The sequence below is a fragment of the Myotis myotis genome, unplaced genomic scaffold (genome assembly GCF_014108235.1).
Source record: "Myotis myotis isolate mMyoMyo1 unplaced genomic scaffold, mMyoMyo1.p scaffold_m19_p_13, whole genome shotgun sequence".
Classification (NCBI taxonomy): domain Eukaryota; kingdom Metazoa; phylum Chordata; class Mammalia; order Chiroptera; family Vespertilionidae; genus Myotis; species Myotis myotis.
The window spans coordinates 23,703,628-23,731,147 of NW_023416317.1; the positions used below are offsets into that span (position 1 = coordinate 23,703,628).

Below are 27,520 nucleotides of genomic sequence, written 5' to 3' on the forward strand. Positions count from 1 at the left end.
GTTAAATAAATACTGGTTGGAAGCCTATCACAGACCAGGCACTGTCCTGGATGTTGTGGCTTCAGCTGGTTGAACAAGTCAAATCCCCAGCCCTCATAGCGCTTACATTCCAGTGAGGGAGAGAGACAATGCACAAATAGATAATCATCAGGAGTAACAGTGCTGTAAAAAGAAACTAGGTTTCACCCTCATGTGGAATTTAAGAAATGTAGGTTTCACTTACAGGTGGAATCTAAGAAATGCAGGTTTCACTTATGTGTGGAATCTAAAAAGCCAATCTCATGAAAACAGAGTGGGAAATAGTGGTTACCAGGAGCTGGGAGCTAGCTACTAGGAGAGATGTTGTTTAAGGATACAAATTTGCAACTACTATATAAGTAAGTCCTAGAAATCTAATGCACAGCATAGTGAATATATATTAGTACAACAATAGTGTATTATAATTATCACACTTGCTGAAAGACTAGATCTAAATTACTCCCACCACAAAAAAATATATGTAATAATGTGATATGACAGAGGTGCTAACAATGGCAATCATGTTACAATATATAAATGTATCAAATCAATATATTGTATACCTTAAATTTACACAATGTTATATGTTAAATATCCTATAATTAAAGGCTAATATGCAAATCAACTGAACGGCAGAATGACCGGTCGCTATGACGCACACTGACCACCAAGGGGCAGACGCTCAACGCAGGAGCTGTCCCCTAGTGGTCAGTGCACTCCCACAGGGGAAGCGCTGCTCAGCCAGAAGCCAGGTTCATAGCTGGAGGGCACAGCGGCAGTCGGGGGAGCCTCTCCTGCCTCTGCCTGCCTCTGCCGCAGCGCTAAGGATGTCCGACTGACGGCTCCTGGTCTGCAAGAGGGCACAGGCCAGGCTGAGGGACACCCCACACACACAAGTGCATGAATTTTGTGCACTGGGACTCTAGTATTTCAATAAAAGAAAGAAAGTACAGGTTAGCCCAGCCAGCATGGCTCAGTGCTTGAGCATTGACCTACGAACCAGGAGGTCACAGTTCGATTCCCAGTCAGGGCAGATACCTGGGTTGTGGGCTCGATCCCCAGGAGAAAGGTGAGGGAAACCAAAGAGGTGTCTCAGGATGACTCTAGTGTGCGTTCTAGACCCAGTGGACAGCCATCTAGATTCTAGACAGATCAGGGACTATGAGCAGTTCAAAACCCCCAGGGATTTGTGCAATTAAAAAATAATTTTAAAGCACCTCTCAGTTAATAATCAAAGAAGTACAAAAGAATGTGGAACTGAAGTATATTTTCTCAATTGAATCAGAAAAAAGAAAACTTGGAAAAAAGAAAAAGGCAATATCCAATATAGGTGAAACTGTTATAAATGTAACTATTTTGTGCAGCAATATATTGGTATAAACTTTTTAGAAAGCTATATAAAAAAAAATTTAAGGAAGTATATTGTTTTATTCAGTAATTTTCTTCCTGGAAATAGGAAACAACTAATGAGGGGGGAAAAATGCTACAAGGCAAGAAAACAGTCACTATCTACAATAACCAGTACTAGCAACCAATTTAATAACAGGGGGAATAATGTTAAATTAACATTAACATCAAATTAAAATTAACATGTTATATTAACTCCATTAGAGCCCCATGAAATTATAGTGTTTGATAATTTTATATTTAACCAATTCATTAAATTTTTTGAAAAGAAAAATGTCAAATAAAAATCACTCAGAATCCTGCCACTAAGAGAAAAACCACAGCTATTAAAACCCAGAAATTAAAGACACAAATAAATGGAAGGATTTCTTATGTTTGTGGATTAGAAGAATTAATGTAATTAAAATGTCCATACTACCCAAAGCAATCTACAGATTCAATGCAATCCTTATCAAAAATCTGATGGCAGTTTTCACCAATATAAAAAAAAATCCCAAAATTCATATGGAACCACAAAAGACCCTTAATAGCCAAACCAATATTGAGAAAGAACAAAGCGGGAGGCATCATACTCCTTGATTTCAAAATATATTACTAAGCCATAGTAATCAAAACAGTATGGTACTGGCATAAAAAGACATACAGACCCATGGAATAGAATCAAGAGTCCAGAAATAAACCCACACAAATACTTCAACTAAGCTATGACAAATGTAACAAAGATACAGAATGGGAAAAGGATAATTTATTTAATAAATGGTGCTGGGAAAACTGAACAGACACACGCAAAAGAATGATATTTAATCCTTATTTTATGCCATATTCAAAAATTAACTCAAAATCAATTAAATACTTAAACATAAAATCTGAAACCGTAAAATTTCTAAAAGAAAACATGTGGAGTAAGCTCTTTGATATTGGTCTTAGCAATGATTTTTTTGATATGACAAGAAAAGCAAAAATAAACAAGTGAGACTACATCAAACTTCTGCACAGCATAAAGAAAACAAAATGAAAAGTTTACCCAAGAAATAGGAAAAAAAAATAAAAACCATATATTTGATAAGGGGTTAATATCCAAAATATGTAAGGAATTCATATAACTCAATATCAAAAAAGAAAAGAAATGATCTGATCAAAAAATGAGCAAAGAACCTTCATAGGCATTTTTCTTTCCTTTTTTAAAATATATTGTTATTTATTTCAGAGAGGAAGGGAGAGGGAGAGAGAGATAGAAACATCAATGATGAGAAAGAATCATTGATCGGCAGCCTCCTGCACACCCCCTACCAGGGATCGAGCCCACAACCAGGGCATGTGCCCTTGACCAGAATCGAACCCGGGACCCTTCAGTCTCCCGGCTGATGCTTTATCCACTGAGCCAAACCAGCTAGGGCTTCATAAGCATTTTTCCAATAGAGACATACTAATGTCCGACCAGCGTATGAAAAAGTGCTCAACGACACTAACCATCAGAGAAATGCAAATCAAAACAATGAGATATCACCTCACATCTATTAAAATGGTTATTAGCAAAAAGAAAAATAAGTGTTGGCAAGGATGTTGTGCACTGTTGGTAGGAATGTAAACTAGTACAGCAACTATGGATAACAGTATGGAGTTTCCTCAAAAGATTAAAAGTAGAACTGCCAATATATGATCTAGCAATCCCACATCTAGATATATATAGTATATACAAAGAAAATGAAAACAGTATCTCAAAGAGAAGCTTGTAATTCCATGCTCATTACAGCATTATTCAGAATAGCCAAGATATAAAAACTACCTATGTATCTGTCAACAGATGAATGGGTGAAAAAAAATATGATGGGTATAGAGAAATGGGGAGATGTTGGTCCAAGGGCACAAACTTTCAGTTAGCAGATGAGTAAGTTCTGGGGATCTAATGTACAGCATGGAGACTATAGTTAATAATATTTAAATTTGCTAAGAGGATAGGTCTTAAGTGGTCTTTAGGCAAAAAAAAAAAAAAAAAGATGTTAGATAATGGATATTAATTAATTTGACTGTGAGGATGTTGTTTAACAATGTACATATATATAAAACATGCTGTACACCTTAAGTATATACAATTATTTGTAAATCATACCTCAATAAAGCAGGTTGAAAAAAAGAAAATACATCATATAATAAACAGGTGAGAAAATGAGATATTTCAAAAGGATCAAAATTGAGACACTTCAAAATTGGGATATTTCATCCAGGATTGGAAGGGACATTCTAAGTAGCTGGGAATAGAAGTGTGTCCAAGGAGAGAAAGTTATATGAATGCAGATTTCCACTAATAACTGTTCTGACTCCTCAACGTGCTTAACTATTGACAGTGTAATGAAGTAAGGGCACCTCAGCATTAGAGGGAATATTTAACAAGAGGATAATCAAGGTCCTATCCATCCTGGCAATTCTAGATTTGCACAGAAGTCCTAAGGGAAGTAGAGGTCTTCTGCAAGCTGGGTTTCCTAGAAAGAAGACTGAGATGGAGATAGTGTGCAGGAAGTGTGTAGCGGAGTGTTCTTGGGGTCATCCCTGTATGGGGAAGGGAAGGAGATAGGAGCAGATGGAGAAGTTAGTTTGTGATGACATTGTAACAGGGCCTCAGCTTATCCCTTCAAAATCAGGACAAGAGGGTTGGCTAGACCTTCATGCCCGTTCATCCGCCAGTCACTGAATGCCAGTCACTGGATGCAGGCTGCACCCAGGAAGGGGTGTGACCCTGGAAGACCAGACTTCCTTCAGCTGAGGACCACCAGCTGGCATGTGACCAGCAGCAGGCGGGATCTGGGAGGTGCAGCATCCACTATAAAACCCTGCATAGAGGTGGTGGTTACACATCATGAATGTACTACATGCCACTGAATTGTTCACTTTAAAAAAGTATATTTTATTGATTTTTTACAGAGAGGAAGGGAGAGGGTAAGAGAGTCAGAAACATCCATGAAAGAGAAACATCCATCAGCTGCCTCCTGCACACCCCCTACTGGGGATGTGCCCGCAACCAAGGTACATGCCCTTGACCAGAATTGAACCTGGGACTCTTCAGTCCACCGGCCGACGCTCTAGCCACTGAGCCAAACTGGTGGTCAGGACTGAATTGTTCACTTTAAAATGGTTAATTTATGTTACATGAATTTCACCTCCATAAGAAATAACTACTATAGATGTCCCACAAAGGGAATCCCTTACACATAAATAAACCGTATCATTATTCAAACTGTTAAAAGATAAAACATATTCCACAAAATTTTTGTGTATCAATTCTTTCACTAGGATCTAATACACATCAAATGCCAAAACCAGCCTTTGGCACTTCACATCATTCTGTTGTAAAATATTCACTAGCTCACTGGCCTCACTAGGAAATAGCACAGCACTTAAATATTATTACATTTACAAACAAATCTAATTAAAAAAACAACAACCCTACTTTTAATCTTAATACAGAAAGATCCCATCCCACTCTCCACAGCCAGTTTAGAAGGCTGAGACTCCTCACACACAGCATTATGATTGTGTAAAGTTTGAAGTTCAACAATAGCCAAGATTAACCAATAATATTCAAATGTTTTTTTTAAATCCGTCCCTCCCTTCCACAATGTAAACAATTAATTTACTCACCCACAGAAAACATATGTTAAGTGCACATGCAGTATCAACCTCAACTGATTCTCTTCTACTTGATAAGCTTTCACCATGCTATTCCCTCATGCTATTAATATTAACACTAGGGCATTAACAACCGGGCCAATGAGCTCAGGTGGTTCAAGTGCCGTCCTAATACGCCCAGGTTGCAGGTTTGATCCCTGATCAGGGCACATACAAGAAGCAACCAATGAATGTATAAATAAATGGAACAACAAATCCATGTTTCTCTCTCCCCCTTCTTCTCGCTCTCTCTCAAATTAATAAATTTTTTAAATTAAAAAGATATTAGGACATTAACTTATTTATAAAATTTCCTGTGCCACATATATGACATGTAAATATCAAATCATGAGATTTCCATAAATCTCAATTGAAATTCAAGTTCAAGACCATGAAAAATAATTGAATCCATAGAAAAAAACAAAATTTGACACTCTCTCTAAATATGCACATACTTGAAGGACAATTATCAATTCCTTTCTATTTTAATTCTGTACTCTTGAAAAATATAGGGAACCCCAAAAAATGTATAAACATACTTTAAATAATTATAAAGGCAGTGTTTGTTAAAATACATTTCATTTTCAAAATCGAGCTATCAGCTATTAAAGTATACATTTTTTTGGACACCCTGTAGATAAACATCTTGTTCTCTACAATCAGAACAGCTGGGTTTTCAGCAAGTCTCTAGAATAACTTACTACCTTTGGATAAAATGCTGCTAATGGAACATGCTCAGTTATGATACAAATATTAATAAGGCTTTCCTTTTACTTATAAAATTTATATTTACACTACAGAGAAAAAATTGAGGTGTGGACATAGGCAAACAGAGCCTGCCCTCAAACTGAATTATCTATCTCTTTGGTGACCAGAATGACCTATTTTTTAGAAAATAACAGCTTACAATTTAATACAAAAACATTAAGGAAAGATGCTGTACTCATGTAAAGTAGCTTCTTGTAATTTATCTATGAAATTCTTCTAAAGCTCAGACAGAAGGAAAATAATGGGGGAAAGTGGACCTAAAGTGCCACAATCAAAACACAATTGCTAAGTTCAGCAACATTTAGAAAAGCCAAATTAAGATCAATGGAAGAATAAAATAATTGGGTGTTGTTCTGAGCCATAAATGTGTGTAGAGCAGTAACTGAAAACTAAAACAATTGCTTATTAAAGTCTATCTGTGACTATATATTAAATAAGAGTTATGTCTTACGCATTTTAATGTGTTTGATTCAAAGCTTAGGCTCTCTGTGCAAATCTGGCCCTCAACAATACCTTTTGAATGAAGGACATCTTGTAAATCTCCTCACTGCCTGCACTAGAGGAGGAATTTTATTAGAGACACTCGAGATCGAATTTCTTTAGTCGGGCTCTTGGTCACAAAGCCCAGGAGCTACAGACACTCACATTTATTTTATTTTATTGTTCACTGATCTTAATTTGGCTTCTCTAAATGTTCCTGAAATACAAAAACATCTATCAGGTTGTTTCTTTAAAGGATGACCTTTTTTCTAATAACAACAAAAAAATTGAAGTGTCCCTAATAAAACTAAAGTGTTCAATGCCTACTATATATTTTTTATAGTGTCAGATCTCGTGAGTTAAATACATAATTTTATCTTCTTAATTGTTACAAAATCAGTGTTCTTTATGGGTTTCCTGTTTGCTTTTGAGGGGAAGAAGGTCATGTTATTCCCCTATACCAGTGGTCAGCAAACTCATTAGTCAACAGAGCCAAATATCAACAGTACGATTGACGTATCTTTTGAGAGCCAAATTTTTTAAGCTTAAACTATATAGGTAGGTACATTGTTATTAACTTAATTAGGGTACTCCTAAGCTGGCCTTTGCTAAAAATGTCCTCAATCTGAGGGGTCGATCTCAGCGAACGTACCCCCACTTCTTCTAACGCCACTTCTTCAAAATAGACTCGCCCAGGCCGAAAACCGACTTCTGCGCATGGGCCACAAAGTTTCAATCACACTGTACATGCGCCCCCGCACGTGGTATTTTATGGAAGAGCCACACTCAAGGGGCCGAAGAGCCGCATGTGGCTCGCGAGCCACGGTTTGCCGACCACTGCCCTATACAGAACCCACTCATGGCTCTTCATTGTCTACTGAATCAACCAGCATTTCCCTCCCACTAGAACTCACAGTATGCCCCCACATCTCTGTCCTAACCCCACTCTTATGTCCATTTTCCTCCACCCAACAAGACAATCATTTCCCAGGAACGCCATGCACCACGCCTGTCTCCACATCTGTGTTCATGTTCCCGCCGTTGGAAACACGGCATCCCCTCCCTGCTCCCTCCTCATTTCTATTTCTGCCTTCTCCTTGAACCTCTTCTCGCTCGTTCTCCACCAGATGGTCTCTTTCTCCTTGGAATCTTCAAAGTTCCTTGGAGAGGTCTCACGGTGATCAACACTCCCCTGTGCATCATGATTATTTCTATAATTGTCTCCTTACACTTTCAGACTGTGGGCTTGTGAACTTGCAGAACCTAACCCACTGTTCAAACTACACGGGCAACACATATTTGTTCATTTGAACTGACTCTAGCAGTATTTGGTGATGGAGTGTCAGGTCATAAACATTACAGCCCATCATCACAACTGATTCTGAAAGCCTATATATCAATTCTTTAGCCAATCTGATGCTTATTTTGGTCCACAGTATGAGTAAGAAACCTTCATAACTTAACTTTCTTCCAAATATTAGTCAACTGTCTTAGCTTTCTTTTTTTTTTTTTTTTTTTAGCAATTCATTCTTTCTCCAGGAATTTAAAATATTTGCCTTTATGATATATTAAATTCTTGTGTGTGTGTGTGTGTGTGTGTGTGTTTCTAAACTTTATTTTGTTTTAATTACTCTAACTTGGGGTTTTTCAAACCCATGAGTAGTTCCTAAAATCAGCTTAATGAGTCATAACCACCACTGTTGTTTTCTTTTAATGAAGTAGAATAGAAAATAGCAGAGCACTTCTGATAAAGTATTACCCTGTGAAACGTGCTTCATATCCATGTATATATATACATGGATAAACTGTAAAATGCTTTTGTTACTATGAATCATAGTTTTTTAAAGTGTAAGAAATACTGCTGTAGTTATCCCTATGCTAATTACTCCATTTTAACTACTTCATAGTAATAAAATCTACAGTGTTTTAATGTCTGATATAGCAAGAGCCTCCCCACTGTTTATTTTTCAAAATTTTTGATCTTTAAAATCAGTTTATCAACTGAAAAATTGTTTTGATATTCTGATTAGGATTACATTGAATCTAGGTTAATTTAAATGTAACTGGCACTTGTATTTGAATCTTCCTACTCAGAAATATGGTTTGCATTTCCTTTTATTCAGATCATCTGTCATTAAATAGTTTCATAATTTATTCATATAGATCTTACACTTGGTTAGATATTTTCCTAAATGTTATACCTACTGTCAAGATGTAAATGAGATTTTTTAAAAATATATTTTTATTGATTTCAGAGAGGAAGGAAGAGGGAGAGAAAGAGATAGAAACATCAATGATAAGAGAGAATCATTGATCGCCTGCCTCCTGCATGCCCCCCCACTGGGGATCAAGCCCACAACCTAGGTATGTGCCCTGACCAGGAATCAAACTGTGACCTTCTGGTTCATAGGTCAATGCTCAACCACTGAGCCACACTGGCTAGGCTAAATGAGATAGTTTTTAGAGATGATTTCTAACTGCAAGTGAAAAGGGTTAATAGCAATTTTTAAAATGCTATTCTTATAATTAGCCACATTATTTAAATCTGTGATTAGTTCTAGTAGCTTCCCCTACACCCATTTATTGTTAGGATTTTCTATTACAAACATCTGAAAATGATAGTTTTGCGTATCTCCTTTCAGTTTTTATACCTTGTTTAAAATTCACTAGCCTAGAACCTCAGGTACAATGCTATTTGAATTGTCTTGCTCCTGACTTAAACTGTTTCACCATTAAACATATTCATCATGGCCCTAGCCGGTTTGGCTCAGTGGATAGAGCGTCGGCCTGCGGACTGAAGGGTCCCAGGTTCGATTCCGGTCAAGGGCATGTAACTTGGTTGCAGGCATATCCCAAGTAGGGAGTGTGCCGGAGGCAGCTGATCGATGTTTCTATCTCATCGCTGTTTCTAACTCTCTATCCCTCTCCCTTCCTCTGCGTAAAAAATCAATAAAATATATATATTTTTTAAAAATATTAATCATGGGTTTCTAGCAGATAATTTTTACCAATTTTAGAAAGTTTCTTTTAATTCCTGTCATGCTAAGAGTTTTTTATCATGCCCTAGCCAGTTTGGCTCAGTGGATAGAGCGTCGGCCTGCGAACTGAAGGGTCCCATGTTCGATTCTGACCAAGGGCACATGCCCAGGTTGCGGGCTCGATCCCCAGTAGGGGGGGTGCAGGAGGCAGCAGATCAACGATACTCCCTCATCATTGATGTTTCTATCTCTCCCTCTTCCTTCCTCTCTGAAATCAGTAAAGAAATATTAAAAAATTAAAAATTAAGTTTTTATCATGAATAGATGCTGAATTTCATAAAACACTTTCGGGCTTCTGTCATGAATATTACATGGATTTTTCTTCTTTTAATCTATTAAAGGAATATAAATAATTTATTATATAAGAGTTCCTATTATTGAACCATCTTTGCATCCTTGTGATGCGAACAACTTACTTGGACATGTGATATGTTACTCGTAATACACTACCAGACTGATTTGCTCTAGAGGCAAATAACTTTAGTAGAAATTGCCTGCTGCTTTCTCTCCCCAGAACATTTTTTGTTGGTGGTGCCCATAGTGACCTGGAACTCTACTCCGGCGCTCTCTCAGATCCCTAAACCCACATGAGGAATGTTTCCAAGGCAGATGTTAACTTTCTTGAAAGCACAGACCTGAGTCTTTGCCAGAGGGGGTCATTGTTATAAATGGAATACTTTAATTTCCTGAATTTTGCTGCAGGGCCCCTTCCTGTTGGTATTGTTAGTCCCTGTAAGCTCTGCTTTTAATTTTGTTTTCCTTTGCACCTGTGTTTTGGGTTATGCTTTTTTCTTTTTGTGTTTGTTTTCATTTTGTCAATTTAATCCCATCTGTTTTCAGTTTCCCAGAAATCCCTCCTAACTTTTGGTCTACTGAAGACGCACACCTTTTCTAGTATTCCAGCAGGATTACAATTTTTTTTAAATGTCTATATTAGATTATTTTAAAGGATTTTTGGTAAGAGGAAAGCTAGAAGCACTTGTTCGGACTCTCATTTTGCTCCAAAAATACAGTTTGTCCCCCTGAATTCTAAGTGCAATATTCCTTTGTAATTTAACTATTTTATTCAAAGTACCCTAAACTAGCACTTTGCCTAAGAAAATGAAGATTCATTCTTCTCACCCCTTGCTTACTGATGAACAAAATAGATTTCTCTCTGGTGTAGCTCATTTAAAAAGTGACGAAAGCCCAGTTAAGGTCAGTTCCATGAAAAAAGTGGCATGTAATCAATATTTTTCAGAGGGAGAGAAAGCACAGTTCTAGAGAAAGAAATGATAATTTCCCCAGATTTCATTTCACTTACAAGGAATCAAGAGTAGTATCCGCCCAGCTGACATGGCTCAGTGGTTGAGCATCAGCCTATGAACCAGGAGGTCACAGTTCAATTCCAGGTCAGGGCATATGCCTGGATGTGGGCTCCATCCCCAATGTGGGGTGTGCAGGAGGCAGCCGATCAATGATTCTCTCTCATCATTGATGTTTCTATCTCTTTCTCCCTCTCCCTTCCTCTCTGAAATACAATATATCTGAGTCCAGAATCCTTGGATGAAGTCCTTCCTTTTTTATGTAATGCATATCTCTGAGGATGGCCCCTTTTCCTCCCAGCATGTTTCTCTCAGTTCTCTCTTGCTATCTCTGCAACCGAACCATGACCTCCTGGTTCATAGGTTGATGCTCAACCACTGAGCCACACCAGCTGGGCTTGACTCTAATATTTTAAACTGAACTGCATTAAAATCGCCCATAGCATTTTTATGTGTATTAAAAGAAAGCATGGATTTCTGAAGATGGAGTAATATTCATTTAAAGGAAACCTAATAAATCATCCTCAAGTGTCTAAAGAGCTATTTGGTGGAAATCTATTTTCAACATCCATTATGCTAATTATAACAAGCCATTATTTTCACCAGTGGAAATCCATTGCTAACATTTATTATGCTAATTTGATCTGATATAAAACTATAAAAATAGCACAGACATTTGTAGTAGCTGTCTCTGAGGGGTAACTTTCTTATTAAATGCCAGGTGCCTACCTTGGGAGGCAAACTTTACTTAAAGCAGCTGACAACACCTACAGTGTCTTAAATAAGCACATACTACCCCACCTTATGTTTTATGACGCTTTTTTACTACTGAGAGATATTTTTATGTCTTGCACACAAAGGGAAATAACTGAAAACACAAAGCATAATGTTGGTGACTTCAACCTTTAGAAAAAGGGCAGCAAATTCAGTCCTTATTTTGAAAATCAAAAGTAGGCTTGGAAACATGGAGTCAGAGAAGGTAACTCCTCAAGACCTTCTATTTCCTACCCTGGTGGACTCTGCACTATCTAACGACAGCTGACCCTCGTTTATTAATTGCTATTCTAATGATCATAACATGTGAGGGCACGGGGGGGGGGGGGGATCGCAACCTTTTTTTTTTAACATTTTAATCTTGAATTAGTCATTTAACTTCTTCGAACTTAATTTTTTTCTTTTTTTCTTTTTTTTTTTAAAGTATATTTTATTGATTTTTTACAGAGAAGAAGGGAGAGGGATAGAGAGCTAGAAACATCAATGAGAGAGAAACATCGATGAGAGAGAAACATCGACCAGCTGCCTCCTGCACACCTCCCACCGGGGATGTGCCCGCAACCAAGGTACATGCCCTTGACCGGAATCGAACCTGGGACCCTTCAGTCCACAGGCTGACGCTCTATACACTGAGCCAAACCGGTTTGGCATTTCTTCGAACTTAATTTTTTTTCTGATACCCATGCCCAACTCAGCCTACCACAAAGATTCTTGTTATAACCACCAAATAAAATGTCTTGCAACCTATGAAGGATTATCAAGTGGAATACAGTATTCCTTTAAATTTGTACATTACTTTTGTAGCAATAGCGGTGATTATACTAAGTCATTTTTGCTAGTGCTAAATAAATTATTCCTTAGAGATGAACCTTTCACTCCAGTGGTTACTTTATTACCAACAGATATTTATTAAAGGCTGATCATATGCACCAAATGGTACATACTTGGAATGCAAAGCAATACGGAACAGAACCCTTGCCTTGAACATGTCTAGGGTCTACTAAAGCTTCTCAGAGTCTTAGGTCATCAAGTCCAGCCACCATCTAATTTCCCTCCACAATGCCCCTGGACAGTGGTCATGAGGGGTCGTTACTGTGTGAAGCAGCCCGACATCGGAACCAAGATCCTCTCCTTAACTGAGGTACTTACTAGAAACAAAAGCTCAATATAAAGAGGTCTGTGGCAGTGTGCGTGTGAGCCATCAACATCCGTGGGAGGCAGAGTCATGGCAGTTCCTGAATGTGGGCTCCTGCCCTCCTAAACTTCTGGCTGGTTAGAGATAGGTACCTAATGCTTTGAAAATGCTGTTTCACTGACTGGGAAATCTTTTCCAAATGAAAACCTTTTTCCTGACTTATTAGTGGAGGTAGTATATACAGTATACAGTGTTGTTGTTTTTCCTTTTGTTTGCATTTTAAATCAGCAGTAAATCCTTCAATGACCGCTATCTGAGAAGGCATATGCGTAGTAGAGCAATTAAGAGCATAGATTTCAGAGTCAGGATATCCTTAAGCAAATTATTTGTAAACCTTGGTTTCCTTATCTATAAAGGGGGACTAATTATAGTACCTACTGAATAGGGCTATTGTGAGAACTAAGTGAGACAGTACACAATCCTTAAACTAAGGCCCAAAGACAAATAAATATTCAGGGATCTGTGAGAAATTTTTACTTGTATTATTTCAATGAGAATCTTTTTAAAAATCTGACATAAGTGTATTCTGAATCACACACCTCACATATAACCAAGCATTGGCGCATGATTTTGGTGACTGTGTTTGCATTTTTCTCCTGGTCTAGTGAGAAAAGGACAGAAACAAACCCATATAAAATTGAGGCATTTGTACTAAGAGAAAGCCAACTAACTTATGTCACATAATCTGTGCAATATAATATTTTATAAGAGTTCACAAGATAAAAGTGGTGGGGAAATTGTGTCAAAGGATCATTGGCAGTACAGGCATGATGACATTAGAGAATCAATCATGGCCCAGTGGCAGTGGGTGCTACACCCTAGTGGAGCAGGGTGCAGTTGTAGCAGGTCATCATCTATTGTATCATAGTTTTACTGGCTGTATTAAACCATGAATTCATATTCTGGTTATGAAGTTGTAAAGGCACTATAAGCATAAAGATTTTTTTTTAATATATTTTATTGATTTTTTTACAGAGAGGAAGGGAGAGAGATAGTTAGAAACATCGATGAGAGAGAAACATCGATCAGCTGCCTCCTGCACACCTCCCACCGGGGATATGCCCGCAACCAAGGTACATGCCCCTGACCGGAATCGAACCCGGGACCTTTCAGTCCGCAGGCCGACGCTCTATCCACTGAGCCAAACCGGTTTCAGCAGCATAAAGATTTTATGCTCAGTTTTATCTTTATATATACACACAAATATATATATGTATATATATAACATTTTAATGAATATAACCATATTGTGGTTACGAAAGAGTATATTCTCATTTGTAGGAAATACATATTTAAGTATTTAGGACTAAAGAGGCATATCTCCCATTTACTCTCAAATGTTTCAAGAAATATACATCTGCGTGTGTGTATACAGTAAGTCCTCACTTAACATCATCAATAGGTTCTGCGACTTTAAATGAAACAATGTATAACAAGACCAATTTTACACAGGCTACTTGATATAAACAAGAGTTAAGTTCCTAGGCATCTATCTCATCAACATTATAACAAAATGATGTTGAACAAAACAAAATTATTCGAGGACCTTCTGTGTGTGTGTGTACACAGAGAGAGAATATGATAAAGGAAATGAGACATAAGCAACTGGTGAATCTGGTTAAAGGACATATGATAGCCAAAGAATTAGAGTACCTCATAGAAGGATCTAGACCAGTGATGGCGAACCTTTTGAGCTCGGCGTGTCAGCATTTTGAAAAACCCTAACTTAACTCTGGTTCCGTGTCACATATAGAAATTTTTTGATGTTTGCAACCATAGTAAAACAAAGACTTACATTTTTGATATTTATTTTATATATTTAAATGCCATTTAACAAAGAAAAATCAACCAAAAAAAATGAGTTCGCGTGTCACCTCTGACACGCGTGTCCTAGGTTCGCCATCACTGATCTAGACCCTCCTTTTTTTAAAAAATATATTTTATTGATTCTTTACAGAGAGAACGGGAGAGGGATAGAGAGTTAGAAACATCGATGAGAGAGAAACATCAATCAGCTGCTTCCTGCACACCTCCCCACTGGGTATGTGCCCGCAACCAAGGTACACGCCCTTGACCCCGGAATCGAACCTGTGGCCCTTGAGTCTGCAGGCCGATGCTCTATCCACTGAGCCAAACCGGCCAGGGCTAGACCCTCCTTCTTAAAAATACAGACCCAGACCTCCTCTAGGAATACTATTAAACTGGCGGCTCTCATCTGGCAGTTATAACCTGGGAAGGTATCCTTAGAATGATTACAAATATCCCTTCCTCCTCTCTGAGAATTACTGCTACCCGAGGGGTTGTCAGGGTGGAAATGCACGGTGCCCTTCTCAGCCATCTAGGATATAAGGGACTAAAACACAAATGCAGTGACCAAAGCCATCAAATTAGTCTACAAAGGATCATATTGGAGTCCTCTCACTTGGCACTTACCAGCAGTCCCAATGGAACCCTGGGGTCAGCTAGGAGCACTCTTCAGGGAACAAGAGGGAGCTACACAGGTTCAACCAAAGGGGAGTGACCATTTTCTGGAGCACTTACTCTAGAAATCAGGAACAATACAGGCTTAGAGTAGAGAGGAACTGCCTCTAATGGAGTAGTCATGTGTGCTAACAATTGCTGTGCCCAGTCCACTAGTGCTCTTGAAAGAGAACAATATAATGATGTCATTCCCGTCTAGTCACCCGTAATTCCATCATGTCTAATACTCTGGCGCACTGGCCCACGTGTCAGTCAAAACTTTCCAGTACATAAAGGGAGGAGCCAGAAATAGGTTTATCCAACAAAGGAGATGAAACCAAATCATGTTTTTCAACTGCAGGTCTCAAATCATAGTGGATCCTAAATATCAATTTAATGAGTCATGACCCAACTTTTATTTAAATAAAGTGGAATGCAAGAACAAAACAGGTAATTCAAACTACACTGTGCAAAGTCCGGGTAAGTATTGTTTCATGAAGCTTACTGTATCAGTGATGTCACTGAGTACAAGGGTCACAATGTAAATGCTTTATTCATTCTGTGCCACGGGCAAAAATGTTTGAAAGCCACTATACCAGATGCCAAGAGTAAAGGCAAGAGAGTTAAGAGGAAGGGAGAGGAAGAAAGAGTAAAAAAGCAGGCCCAGCTCAAAGGAAAATGCTGCCTAAATCACCGTAAGCTGGGCACCCAGCAACCGCTTTACTTTATGCGGAGGCTGACGAAGTCATCGTGATCTTGGATGAGAGAAATCAATCTGAGGAAACAGTATGTGAGTGCAACTGATCATTACGTTACCATTAATAGGCTAGGACATGAAAATATTCCACACATCTGGGCATCAGCCCCCATGATCATAAAAGCCTGCACTCCTAGGAATGCTTTACTCGGAAGGAATATGGTTATTTATGCTTCATCAATTAGCCAGCTTTAAAATATCTTCACCAAACGAGGAGGGAGAGAATTGCTAGGAACAGATGCGGCCACACCTGCAAAAGCCGCCTTCTCTTCCTGTCCCCTCTACATCCCTCACACCCACTTTATCCAGCTTTTTCTGATCGTATGCATCCTCATTAGACCAGATCAAAAGTACTATACCCTCCATCAAAATCCTCAACATCAAGCGGGAAAAAGTCCAAAGGTGTCTATAATAATACGAACATATAGGCAACGTTTTTGAGAGACTTTCCTCACCATGGTGCTGTCTTAAGATTATTCTAATCTAAGATTGCAAGTCAGCAGATCCAAGAGGATCTTTTCTTTTTTTAAATATATATTTTATTAATTTTTTCAGAGAGGAAGGGAGAGGGATAGAGAGTTAGAGAGAAGCATCGATCAGCTGCCTCCTGCACACTCCCTACTGGGGATGTGCCCGCAACCAAGGTACATGCCCTTGACCGGAATCGAACCTGGGACCCTTGAGTCCGCAGGCCGACGCTCTATCCACTGAGCCAAACCGATTAGGGCCCAAGAGGATCTTATACTCAGAAGATACAAGAACAAAATCTGTACCAAAAAAACCCAAAACATTCTGTAAACATCACAATAAAATGAAGGATCATGCTAAAGATGAACACGGTGTAGTGTTAAATGAAAGGGCGAGTCGTCAGGGGGCCTACGTGGGCCGGCCGCCGGGCCCCATGAGGCACAGCCTGACCACGCTGCTGGCGGCCTCGGGCACCGACTCCCCAGCCCACGGCGGGAGCCCAGCACAGGCCGCCACCCGCCCGCTGCCCCCGGACTGGACCCACGCGGCAGCAGCGGCGGCGGGGCGGGGCACGTGCCCTCGCCCGAGGAGATGGAGGAGGAGGCGATCCCCGGCGCCCCTGGGAACGACTGGCCCCTGGAGCCCGGGCTCAGCTCGCCCTGGGGGGTGGGGGGGCTAGGACTGCGCCCTCCATCTTGCCCTGGGTCCTCCATTTTTGGGGCGGCCGCCATGTGCTCAGGAGAGTGCCTTCTTCCCGGAAGCCCAGGCCCCTGCTGGACACACCCGGGATTTCTTTAAACTAACCAATGACAATCAAGGGACGTGCGCGCCATAGAGATGACCACATCCTGTGTAACAAGACCCGACTCGCACCTGGCCAATCGGAGGGGTCCACAGTCCCCTCCCCTGCCCTTACTATAAAACCCACAATCCCATCAGGCCTCGCTCTCTCTCGGCCACTGGGCTACCGTTGCATCGGTGAGTGTGGTCGGGGAGCCAAACTAGTTCGAAATGAAGGACTCTTTGCTTTTGCATCGGACTCGCTGGCTCCCTGTGGGTTCTTGGGAATCTTGAAATCTGGGCACAACATTAAACATCAGAGCGTAAGCGTCCTGTCCACAAATTCTGTCCAATTTTGACTACTAAAAACTAGAGTTGGAAAAAAGGGCTGGGGTCTTCCAGCATTAATGATCACTGAAAGGAGAGATTCCTCAAGCAGAAGGAAAACTGGCAGCCTCACACTGTACTTTCATTAAGCACCTTCCAGGATTAACCTGGATGCTGATTAAATCAATGTCTCATGAGCAGTGGAATGATTATTTTAAGTAAATTTATTCCTTCTAGGCCATCCAGATAAGTGACTATTGTGTTACTACAAAACCACCATTTCACTATTGACTTAGGTCTACAGCGAACTATTGAGATATTTCTTTATTCTCCACTAGTAGACATAATGAAGCCTTAAGGCTATCAGGTATTATATACTTGAGTCCTATTAGGTACTGTTCTCTTCAAAATGCTAAAACAATAACATCTTCAAAAATGCCTAAGTTTTCAGTTCTCCATGAGCAAAAGAAAAGGGAGTCATTTAGGTCACCTACATGAGTTGGGAAGCTGATCTCAAATAGAACATTTTCTGTTTGGAATCAGACACTCAAATCAGATTACATATACCAGACTTTTTTAAAGTGTTGAGGAGAGTGTTAAATGTAAGAGCAATTTATAACAAAAGCTAAAAGAGGCTTAATCTACTGTAGAGAAAGCTGAATCAGGCTGAACAAGCCCAAATAGGTCTTAAGAAACGTACCCGAAAGGCTAAACTTAAGGCTCAACTTTGCCTATAAATTACATGAGTTTTCACATACTTACATTACTAGTAATAGAAAATACAATGAATGCCTGGTTTTCGAGCTCTGTGCTCTTATGAGTGTTACATACAGCCTCATAGTAAAAGTTTAAAATGTTTCTCAAAAATGTTGCCTACATGTTAATGAGTATAGACATCTTGGAACATTCTTCTTCCTCTTTAGATGTAAAAAATTATTCCAAAAAGCTAAAACCATTACAAAGGGGTGCGAGGATTATGCCAAGCCACTCCTAAACCAATTTGGAATCACTGGAGTCCAAAGAAGAATATTCCAGAATAAAGTCTACTCCATGGTCAGTCTAGCCCAGCCCTGGGCAAACTACGGCCCACGGGCCGTATATGGCCCGTTCCGCTGTTCTATCCGGCCCGCGGAGCGGAAAGAACTGAGGGTTCTCTTGCTCTCCCCTCCGCTCCTTCACCAGCAGCAGTGTTACCATGGCAACGTCGGGAAACACGGCCACAGCTCCTTCTTCTGAGTCCAGGTTAAGAACCCATTGTGGCCCTCGAGTCAAAAAGTTTGCCCACCCCTGGTCTAGCCTATTATATATATACCAGAGGCCTGGTACACAAAAATTTGTGCACTTGGGGGGACCCTTCAGCGCAGCCTGTGCCCTCTCTCAGTCTGGGACCCCTCGGGGGATGTCCACCTGCTGGCTTAGACCTGCTCCCCGCGGGATCGGACCTAAGCTGGCAGTCAGACATCCCTCTGGCAGCCCAGGAGCCCTTGGGGGATGTCCACTTGCCAGCAGGGACCAGGCCTAAGCTGCAGTCGGACATCCTTAGCGCTGCTGAGGAGGCAGGAGAGGCTCCCGCCACCACTGCTGTGCTGGCATCCATCAGCCTGGCTTGTGGCTGAGCAGAGCTCCCCCTGTGGGAGCGCACTGACCACCAGGAAGCAGCTCCTGCATTGAGCATCTGCCCCCTGGTGGTCAGTGTGTGTCATAGTGACCAGTCATTCCCAGTCGTTCTGCTGTTAGAGTCAATTTGCATATTACCCTTTTATTATATGCCTGGTGCATGGGTGGGGGCTGACTGGTTTGCCCTGAAGGGTGTCCCGGATCAGGGTGGGGGTCCCGCTGGGGTGCCTGGCCAGCCTGGGTGAGGGGCTGAGGGCCTTTTTCAGACTAGCCACACCCCTTCAGGGTGGGGGTCCCTGCTGGAGTGCCTGGCCAGCCTGGGTGAGGGGTTGAGGGCTGTTTGCAGGCTGATCAAGCCCCCCAGCAGGAACCCTCACCCCTTGAGGGTGTGGCCAGCCTGGGTGAGGGGCTGATGGCTATTTGCAGGCTGGCCACAGCCCCTTCAGGGTGGGGGTCCCCGCTGGGGTGCCTGGCCAGCCTGGGTGAGGGGCTGATGGCTGTTTTCAGGCTGGCCACAGCCCCCAGCCACCCAAGCTCCCAGTGGAGGCTGGCTGGAAGCAGGTATCTGGGGTTTATTTATCTTCTATAATTGAAACTTTGTTGCCTTTAGCGGAGGCCACAGCCGGCCAGGGCAGGCGGGAAGCTTGGCTTCCTCCATCACCAGGGCAACCAAGCCTCCTGCTTGCTCCAGCTCCATGGCTGCCGGCCGCCATCTTGGTTGGGTTAATTTGCATATAGTTGCTCTGATTGGCTGGTGGGCATCGCTTGGGGCATAGCAAAGGTATGGTCAATTTGCATGTTTCTCCTTTATTAGATTAGACTAGAGGCCTGGTGCTGGGGTCCCTCAGCCTGGCCTGTACCCTCTTGCAATCCGGGACCCCTCAGGGGATGTCAGATAGCTGGTTTCAGCCCGATTCCTGGAGGCCCGATCCAGACAGGAGGGAGCCCAACCCTGTGCATTCAGCATCTGTCCCTTAGTGGTCAGTGCACATCATAGTGACCAGTCAACTGGTCATTTAGGCTTATTTATATATATAGACTAGAGGCCCGGTGCACGAAATTCATGCACTGGGGGGGGGGGGGTCCCCCCTCTCGCAGTCCGAGACCCCTCGGGGGATGTCCACCTGCCAGCTTGTGGCTGGATGGCCTTCTGCTGCTGCATGGCCTGCTGCTTGAGCTTTAGCAGCTGCTGCACATACACAAGTGGAGCCACCATGATCTGTCCTCTGAACATCACTGAGTGGGTGAGTCAAGTGTGGAGGCAGGCTCACTCTGAGTTCCCTGCACTTCCCTGAGTCACTGAGTTGATCAGACTGACTGCCTTCTACAGAGAACGGCACCAGGACTGGGCCTAAACCACAGTCGGACATCCCTCTCGCAGTCCGGGACCCCTCGGGGGATGTAGCAGTGCTGAGCGGCACTCCCCCTGTGGGAGTACACTGACCACCAGGGGGCAGCTCCTGCATTGAGCATCTGCCCCCCAGGTGGTCAGTGAGCATCATAGCGACCAGTTGTTCTGGTTGTTCTGCCCTAACGGTTGCTTAGGCTTTTATATATAGATAGTTGTCCCTAACACCCACAGGGGATTGGTTCCAGGACCCCTGTGGATCCCAAAATTTGAGGATGTTCAAGTTCCTTATGTAAAATGGAATATTATTTGCATATAACCTCCACACATCCTCCCATATACTTTAAATATCTCTAGATTATTGAATGCTATGTAAACAGTAGTTCTACTGCATTGCTTAGAAACTAATGACAAAGAAAAAAATTTGTGTATGCTCAGTAGAGACTCAACCATCGTAAGCCTAACTACAAGGTAACATTTTCTCCAAATATTTTCCATCCGTGGTTGGTTGTATCTGCAGATGAAGAACCCACAGATGCAGAAAGCCAACTGTATATAGCCTTACTCGACAAATCACTAATGGCTGTGCTCAACACAGGAGGAAAATAAGAATTCTTCTCTCTCCTGGCAGGCAGTATCTTCGGTTTCTATGCAAACAGCTCTCCCAAACTGCGGGCTCCAAGGAGGCCCTGCTTCTACGTCACGAAGTATAGCCAGTCTCCCGCTTCTGTACACATTTTACAGCCGTAAGAGTCTATGCCCACTAAGTCCTTAAGCTCCTTGAAGGCAGGACTGCCCTTGTCCATCTATATATGCCCCTTACACATAATCATTCAGCTGCTGCTCACTGAGCTGGAAGCTACCCAGGCCTCCAACCTGAACAGAGTAATCCTGAAGCTGGGCTGGAGGAAAGAACCTGAGAAGGTAACAGAAAAAGAGAAGAAATATGCTCTCTACACTAAAGGTACAAGGGGCCACCCCTGAGGTCATTCCTTCTATTTTTCATTTGTATTTTCTTTTAATAATCCTAACGAAACATGGGCATTATAAAACAGAAACTCAAAATACTATCTTCTGTAAAAACCTCCAAAGTATCTATAGTAGTGTTTAACAAAGTTTGTAACTAGCTATTCAAGTCAGTGACATTTATTGAAATCTTAGAGGCATAAAGGAGTTTTTGTTGTTTAGGTAAAAGCCTACAACCTGAGCTGCCTCTCCCTAGCACAGTGTGCTTGGGAATGACACTTAGCATCCCAGAGCTTCCATTTTCCTAGGAAGGAGTAATTATACCATTGGGTAGTTATATCCTCCCAACAATCAAAACTAAATAAATATAAATTACATAAGAGGTTAGGGGAAAAAAAAAACAACAAGAAACACCTTAATGGTTATCTCATCCAATCACTAGTCTAAAGATAATCTTGAGTGGTGGTGGGGGAGGGTGGGGAGATGCAGACACACTGAGAATATGGTGAAACTAGAGTATTACAGTAAGTCCTATTAGAGAGCCAACAAGATACCAAGAGAGAAGAGGGCAAGGCAATCCCCAGCCCTTAGAAGTTGAGAGCTAAGGTAAGCACTATCTACACAACCGCCCATTTAATCCTCACAAATACTCTGCAAGTAGATATTATTTCATGCGACTAATGAGGAAACAGGCTTGGGAATATAAAAATCTTAACAGCTATTAAAAAGGCAGACCCTACAGTTTTAAGGACATGTACTTCCAGCTGCCAACTCGTTAACAACTAAGCTGGAAAGTAGCTCATCTCTCAGAACTTAGAATGCAAAAATGCTCAACCTTATATATTTTTTGTTTTTTTAATGCTTAGGAAAAGAATACTCAACCTTGTTCCCACATAAAACAGTTATTTTTGCAAATACTGTTCAGCAAGCAATTTTAACTTGGAGCAGATCATTTAAAAATAAATATACCTTAGGATGAGCAGGAAAATCACTTTGGCACATTGTGGAATAATCTTCCAATGTCAATGTTCATTCTCCTTTTGCCCCTCCCCCACATTAAGAAAGTTTTCCCCCCAAATATTTGCTCTCTCTCAGCTATGGGAAAGGAATGTTCACAACTGTTTTTCATTAGGATATGTGCCGCATACTTCCAATGACAGGAATGATCTTGGAAGGTTTTTTTCCCCATCTCTAGTTCTCTGATGGTCAATTTGTCTATCAACCAACACATATTTATCTAAACCTCTAGACACATAAGGAGTGTCTTCCCATTCCAGCCCCACTGGAGGAAGCTGGGAAGGAAAGGACTTTCTGGAGTGAACTGCTCAGGCCCTAGGATCCAAAGATAACATTTAAAAGACTTACATGTTCTGGCACTTGAAAATAAAATTAAAAATACCAAGCTGTTATCTCTAAGGAAAACAACCAAAATTAACAGCATTATAGCCATAAAGCCAAGTAAAGAAACATGTTAAGTCTATGATAGTGCAGGAGGCGAGGGGGCATAGTAAAAAGCAAATAAAACAGATGCCTCACTTACGTTTTTCATCATCAGCATGCACTAGAGATGCTGCCCTGGACAGAACATCCAACGGTGTCTCCATTCCTGGTTGGAGCCTAAAAGGAAAGCAAAAGAGAGAAATACAAGTCTTTAGACAGAATTTGAAAGACACTTTCAGAATTCTGGTCATTCACAACTGGAATGATTCCCCCATAAAATGCAGATCACTCTTCTGAAGATAAAATTCTTCCCATTCCAGGAAGACACTGCATGGACTAGGTTCAGGAGCACAAGAGAAAAGGGTTAAATTCCATTCCGCCTACTGAGCCAAACCTTGCCGATTCCAGGAAGCAGCTTGTGTCAGAACTAAAAGAAGGGATATTGTGAATATTCATGCCCATGTTAATTGTGCTTATAAATGTTTATGTGTGTGCGTAACAACATGTCTGGACAGACATACCCAGTAAAAACTAACTTTTCGGAACAAAGGCAGCTCTATGAACATAGCATTACTACCAGTCTGAGATGTTTGTTGTGGTGGTGGTGGTTGCTGGTTTATTAGTTTTAACAAAAATTACTATGATCGAACCTCCTTTAGCTGAGAGAGACTCTGCAGGACCATGTAGCTTAATGTATGCAGTGTACTCATCACAAGTTGTATGTGGATTCCATTGGTGAGTCAAATGGCATTTTAGGTCCAATAAGAACCTTTATTTTAAAATGTCATGTTTTGGCCCTGGCCTAGGTTGCAGGGTCAATCCCTGGCCCCAGTTGGGGCGCATGTGGGAGGCAACCAATTGATGTGTGTCTCTTTTACATCGATGTTTCTCTCTCTCTCTCTCTCAAGAATAAAAATAAAATAAAATCATGTATTGTAGTGTATATACTATCACCACCACCTATCATCAATTTATCTAGCACCATATTTCTAAAAAATACCTTAACTACATCCCATTAAAGACGATCAGAGTTTAGTCAGCATTCTTCAGCATTTACTGAACACCTACTATGTATATGCAGCTACAAGATGTAGCGAACCAGCTTTTCTTTATAATATTCGTACTTCAAGCATCCAAAGAAAGAGCAACTCTTGATCTTGCAATGTGATTTCATTCAGTAAACATTAAATATCTACCAGGTGCCGAGGCAGGAAAAATGAACACAGCCCAATGGGTGCCTTCAAAGAGCTTTCAATCTGTGCAGGAGACATGCCTACAAGAAATCTAGTTTAAGGCAGTATTTTTCCAAAGTGTTTTGCACTGGATGTTCACATGTTATATGAAAAAAACTTCTTCTATGATAAATAAGTTTCAGAAATGCTGGAATAAACCAAATTAAGCCACTTATTTTCCTTCCTGTGTTTTGATATGCTTCTTGCTATGCCTTACACAAGGGGCAAAGGCAGTGCAGATGGCAGCTCTATGTACTCGAAATCTCTCAAACCTCACTGGCCATTCTTTTAACCTGAAGCATCTCTCAGGGAATACTTAGGGAAATAATGGATTAAGGCACAATGCACTCAGTGTCAAAAAGCGCTACAAACTAAGTCCCAAAGAAATAGATGAACTCTGAAGGGCTTTGGTGAGAAACAAGCTGAGCTGAGCCTCTGAGGAACATTTATGGAAGCACTCCAGAAGAACATAAGCAGAATCCAGTTAAGAGCAAGTTGCCCAAATCAGCTAGAAAAACAAACTGGGGATAGGAGGTAAGAGACGAGGATAGAACCATATCCTGGAAGGACTGATAGCTCTGGCAGGATTTGGGCTTGATTTTTTGCATGCATTAAGGAGCCACTGAAATCTCAGAGCAGAGAAATAACTTGCCCATCTAAGTGTTCTGTGCAAATCATTCTGGTAGCACCGTGTAGAATGGAATAGAGCCATTCTACAGAAAGGGAAGCCAAAGGCAGGGTGGGTGATCTGAAAGTACAGCTCTGTGGCCAGGCCGGTGTGGTTCAGTGGTTGAGTATCAACCCGGGAACCAAGAGGTCCCTGGTTTGATTGCTCGTCACGGCAAATGCCTGGGTTGTGGGCTCAATCCCCAGTGCGGGGTGTGCAAGAGGCAGCCAATGGATGATTCCTCTCTCATTGATGTTTCTATCTCTATCCCCCTCCCTTCCTCTCTCTCTAAAAAGTCAACAAAAACATTAAAAAAAAAAAAAAGATACAGCTCTGAGGCAAACAGAAGGTAATGGGACATTCTCGTGGGAGCAGTGGGGATGAGGAAGCAGAACAGACAGGTTGGAAAGTCTCAAGATGTGAGGGGAGATCAAGTGAGGGAAGACTAACTGGAAGGGCATGGTCATAAACCAGTTAATTTCTTCTTTTTCACAGACAAGGGAGGATGAGCAAAATCAGAAGTAAAACAAGTGATACTCACAGTCCTAATCTTCTGAGTAAGATAGGAAAGATCATCTCCTGTGAGTAAGGATTTGTAAACTTGTTCAAAAGTGGAGAAAACAAACAAAGGTTTGGAAAGAACAGACTGATAGGAAAAGGTCTGCTGAACTCCCAAGAACTCAACTCAGTTAACATTCTCCTCACCTAAGCCAGTTTCCTATTCAGGCAAGGTTTGAGTTTAAAGTCTCTTATTTTTATTAAGTAAATAATGATAAGCATTCTACTCCTTAATGTAGTATTTAGACTCCAATTCTTTAATTTCCCTGTTAAGTTTAAGGACAACACTTTCAAAATTCCAAATCCAAATAGGTACATATTAACATATGCCTTAAGTATGCATAGAAGTGTTATGCATAGAAGCAAAATATCAAATGACATACAGTAGACCCAGAATTCTAGCATTGTAGAAGATTAGATACTGAAGTTTGTTCAGAATCTATGAAATCTACACCCCCAAGCAACTTACAGTCAAAGTAGGTAGTAGATAAGAAATTAGGTATTTAAGGTTCAACTGCAAGGCACCTGCCATCTGTTGCAACCTCATTAATGAAACCAACCAATTTTTATTATACAATTATTCTGAGTTCAGCAAAGTACTCAAGAGAGGTTGAAGATATGATCCCTGCTTTTAAGGAGTTATAATCTTGTTTGTAAACCTAAAGTATGTGAAATAGGATAACAACAAATTTAAAAGGGCACGAAAAAAAGACTAAATATAATTTACATCCAAAATGTGTATTATGTAATAAAATAGAGATCAGCGTCGGTTAAGTGGTTACCTTGTGAACATCTATTCTTAGGTGGTGTGTATACGTGTGTGTGTGTGTGTGTTTCAAAAAGCTACATCGAAGTTTCCTTCCCCAGTTTTAGCATATGCCTTAAGTATGTTAGCATCATAGACAATTAGATATTTAAGTTTATTCAGAATCTATGAAATCTAAAGCCCTCTCTGACCTGTGGATCACACTTTGATTATTTCCTGGGTGCAAGGAAGTACTGCAACAAGGATCAAGAGCCTGAGGAAAGGCACAGAGGCAGGAATGAGAGGCCAGGACAAGGAGACAGACCAGCCAGTAAAAACTTAACTTCCTTGTTAAGAAGCAGAAGCAGCTAAGTTTGGGTCAGCATAATGTGGATTTAGGAAAGAGCTGAAGGCTACCCAGACAGGTCCACACTTAATGTAGTAGGTAGGCAACAGGCGGTCACTATCAGTCCCTGAGCAGGCTGGTAATATGATGTTCATGATATTTTAGTTTAGCAGTTCTGGGAGGATGACTTGACTTGAGGGAGTGAAGTGGGAAGTCACTGGAAGCAGGTCAGTTAGGAGGCTTCTGTAGGAACCAGGTGTGAGATAAGGACAATAGGACTGGTAATAATACAATAAAACAGGTGGGAGATGAAGACCAGGGACTAGGCATTATCTAGCCACAAAAGACCTAAGCAAATAAAGGTGAAAGATAACAGTAATTTGTTCAAAGTCTTCTGAATTTTATGTCTTGTACAATATCACAGCCCAACAAACCCAATAAAATATATTAGTAAGCCCTGGCTGGTTTGGCTCAATGGATAGAGCGATGCCTGCAGACTGAAGGGTCCCAGGTTTGATTCCGGGGGCTCGATGACCCCATTAGGGGTCGTGCAGGAGGAGCTGATCAATGATTCGCTCTCATCCTTGATGTTTCTCTCTCCCTCTCCCTTCCTCTCTGAAATCAATAAAAATATATTTTAAAAATTATATATATATGTATGTATGTAATGTGGCAAAAAAAAACTATGGTTACAGTATTTGATGGAGGATCACACTATATTGAGAGGCAAATCAGCATCATGGCTATGTAAGAGGATGATCGCTGGATGCCAATCTGAGTTTAAATCAGCTCAGCCTCTCTCTGTCTATGTGACCCTGGGAAGTAACTTTACCTCGGTTTCCTCATCTATTAAATGGGGTAAATATTAATATTACCTCCCTCATATGTTAGGATTGTTATGAGAAGTGAATGGGCTTTATATGTATTAAAATTACTTGTCAAAATAAATGCAAATATAGTAAATAAATTGCAAATGACAGTAAATGTATTTTTAAAAAGACAGGGCAGCCCTAATCGGTTTGGCTCAGTGGATAGAGCATTGGCCTGCGGACTGAGGAGTCCCAGGTTCGATTCCAGTCAAGGGCATGTACCTTGGTTGTGGGCACATCCCCAGTGGGGAGTGTGCAGGAGGCAGCTGATCGATGTTTCTCTCTCATTGATG

General features: G+C 41.0%; 1 protein-coding gene across 5 annotated transcripts in view; it reads right to left on the minus strand.

Moving 5' to 3' along the window:
- Positions 1–27,520, minus strand: part of VGLL4 (vestigial like family member 4) — a 146,212-nt gene that overhangs the window by 108,035 nt on the left and 10,657 nt on the right. For all 5 annotated transcript variants that reach the window (XM_036332202.1, XM_036332198.1, XM_036332200.1 and 2 more), the window contains one exon: positions 22,911–22,987. In XM_036332202.1, the coding sequence (XP_036188095.1) occupies positions 22,911–22,974 (64 nt within the window). In that variant the 5' untranslated portion in view covers positions 22,975–22,987. The remainder of the gene's footprint in view (positions 1–22,910; positions 22,988–27,520) is intronic.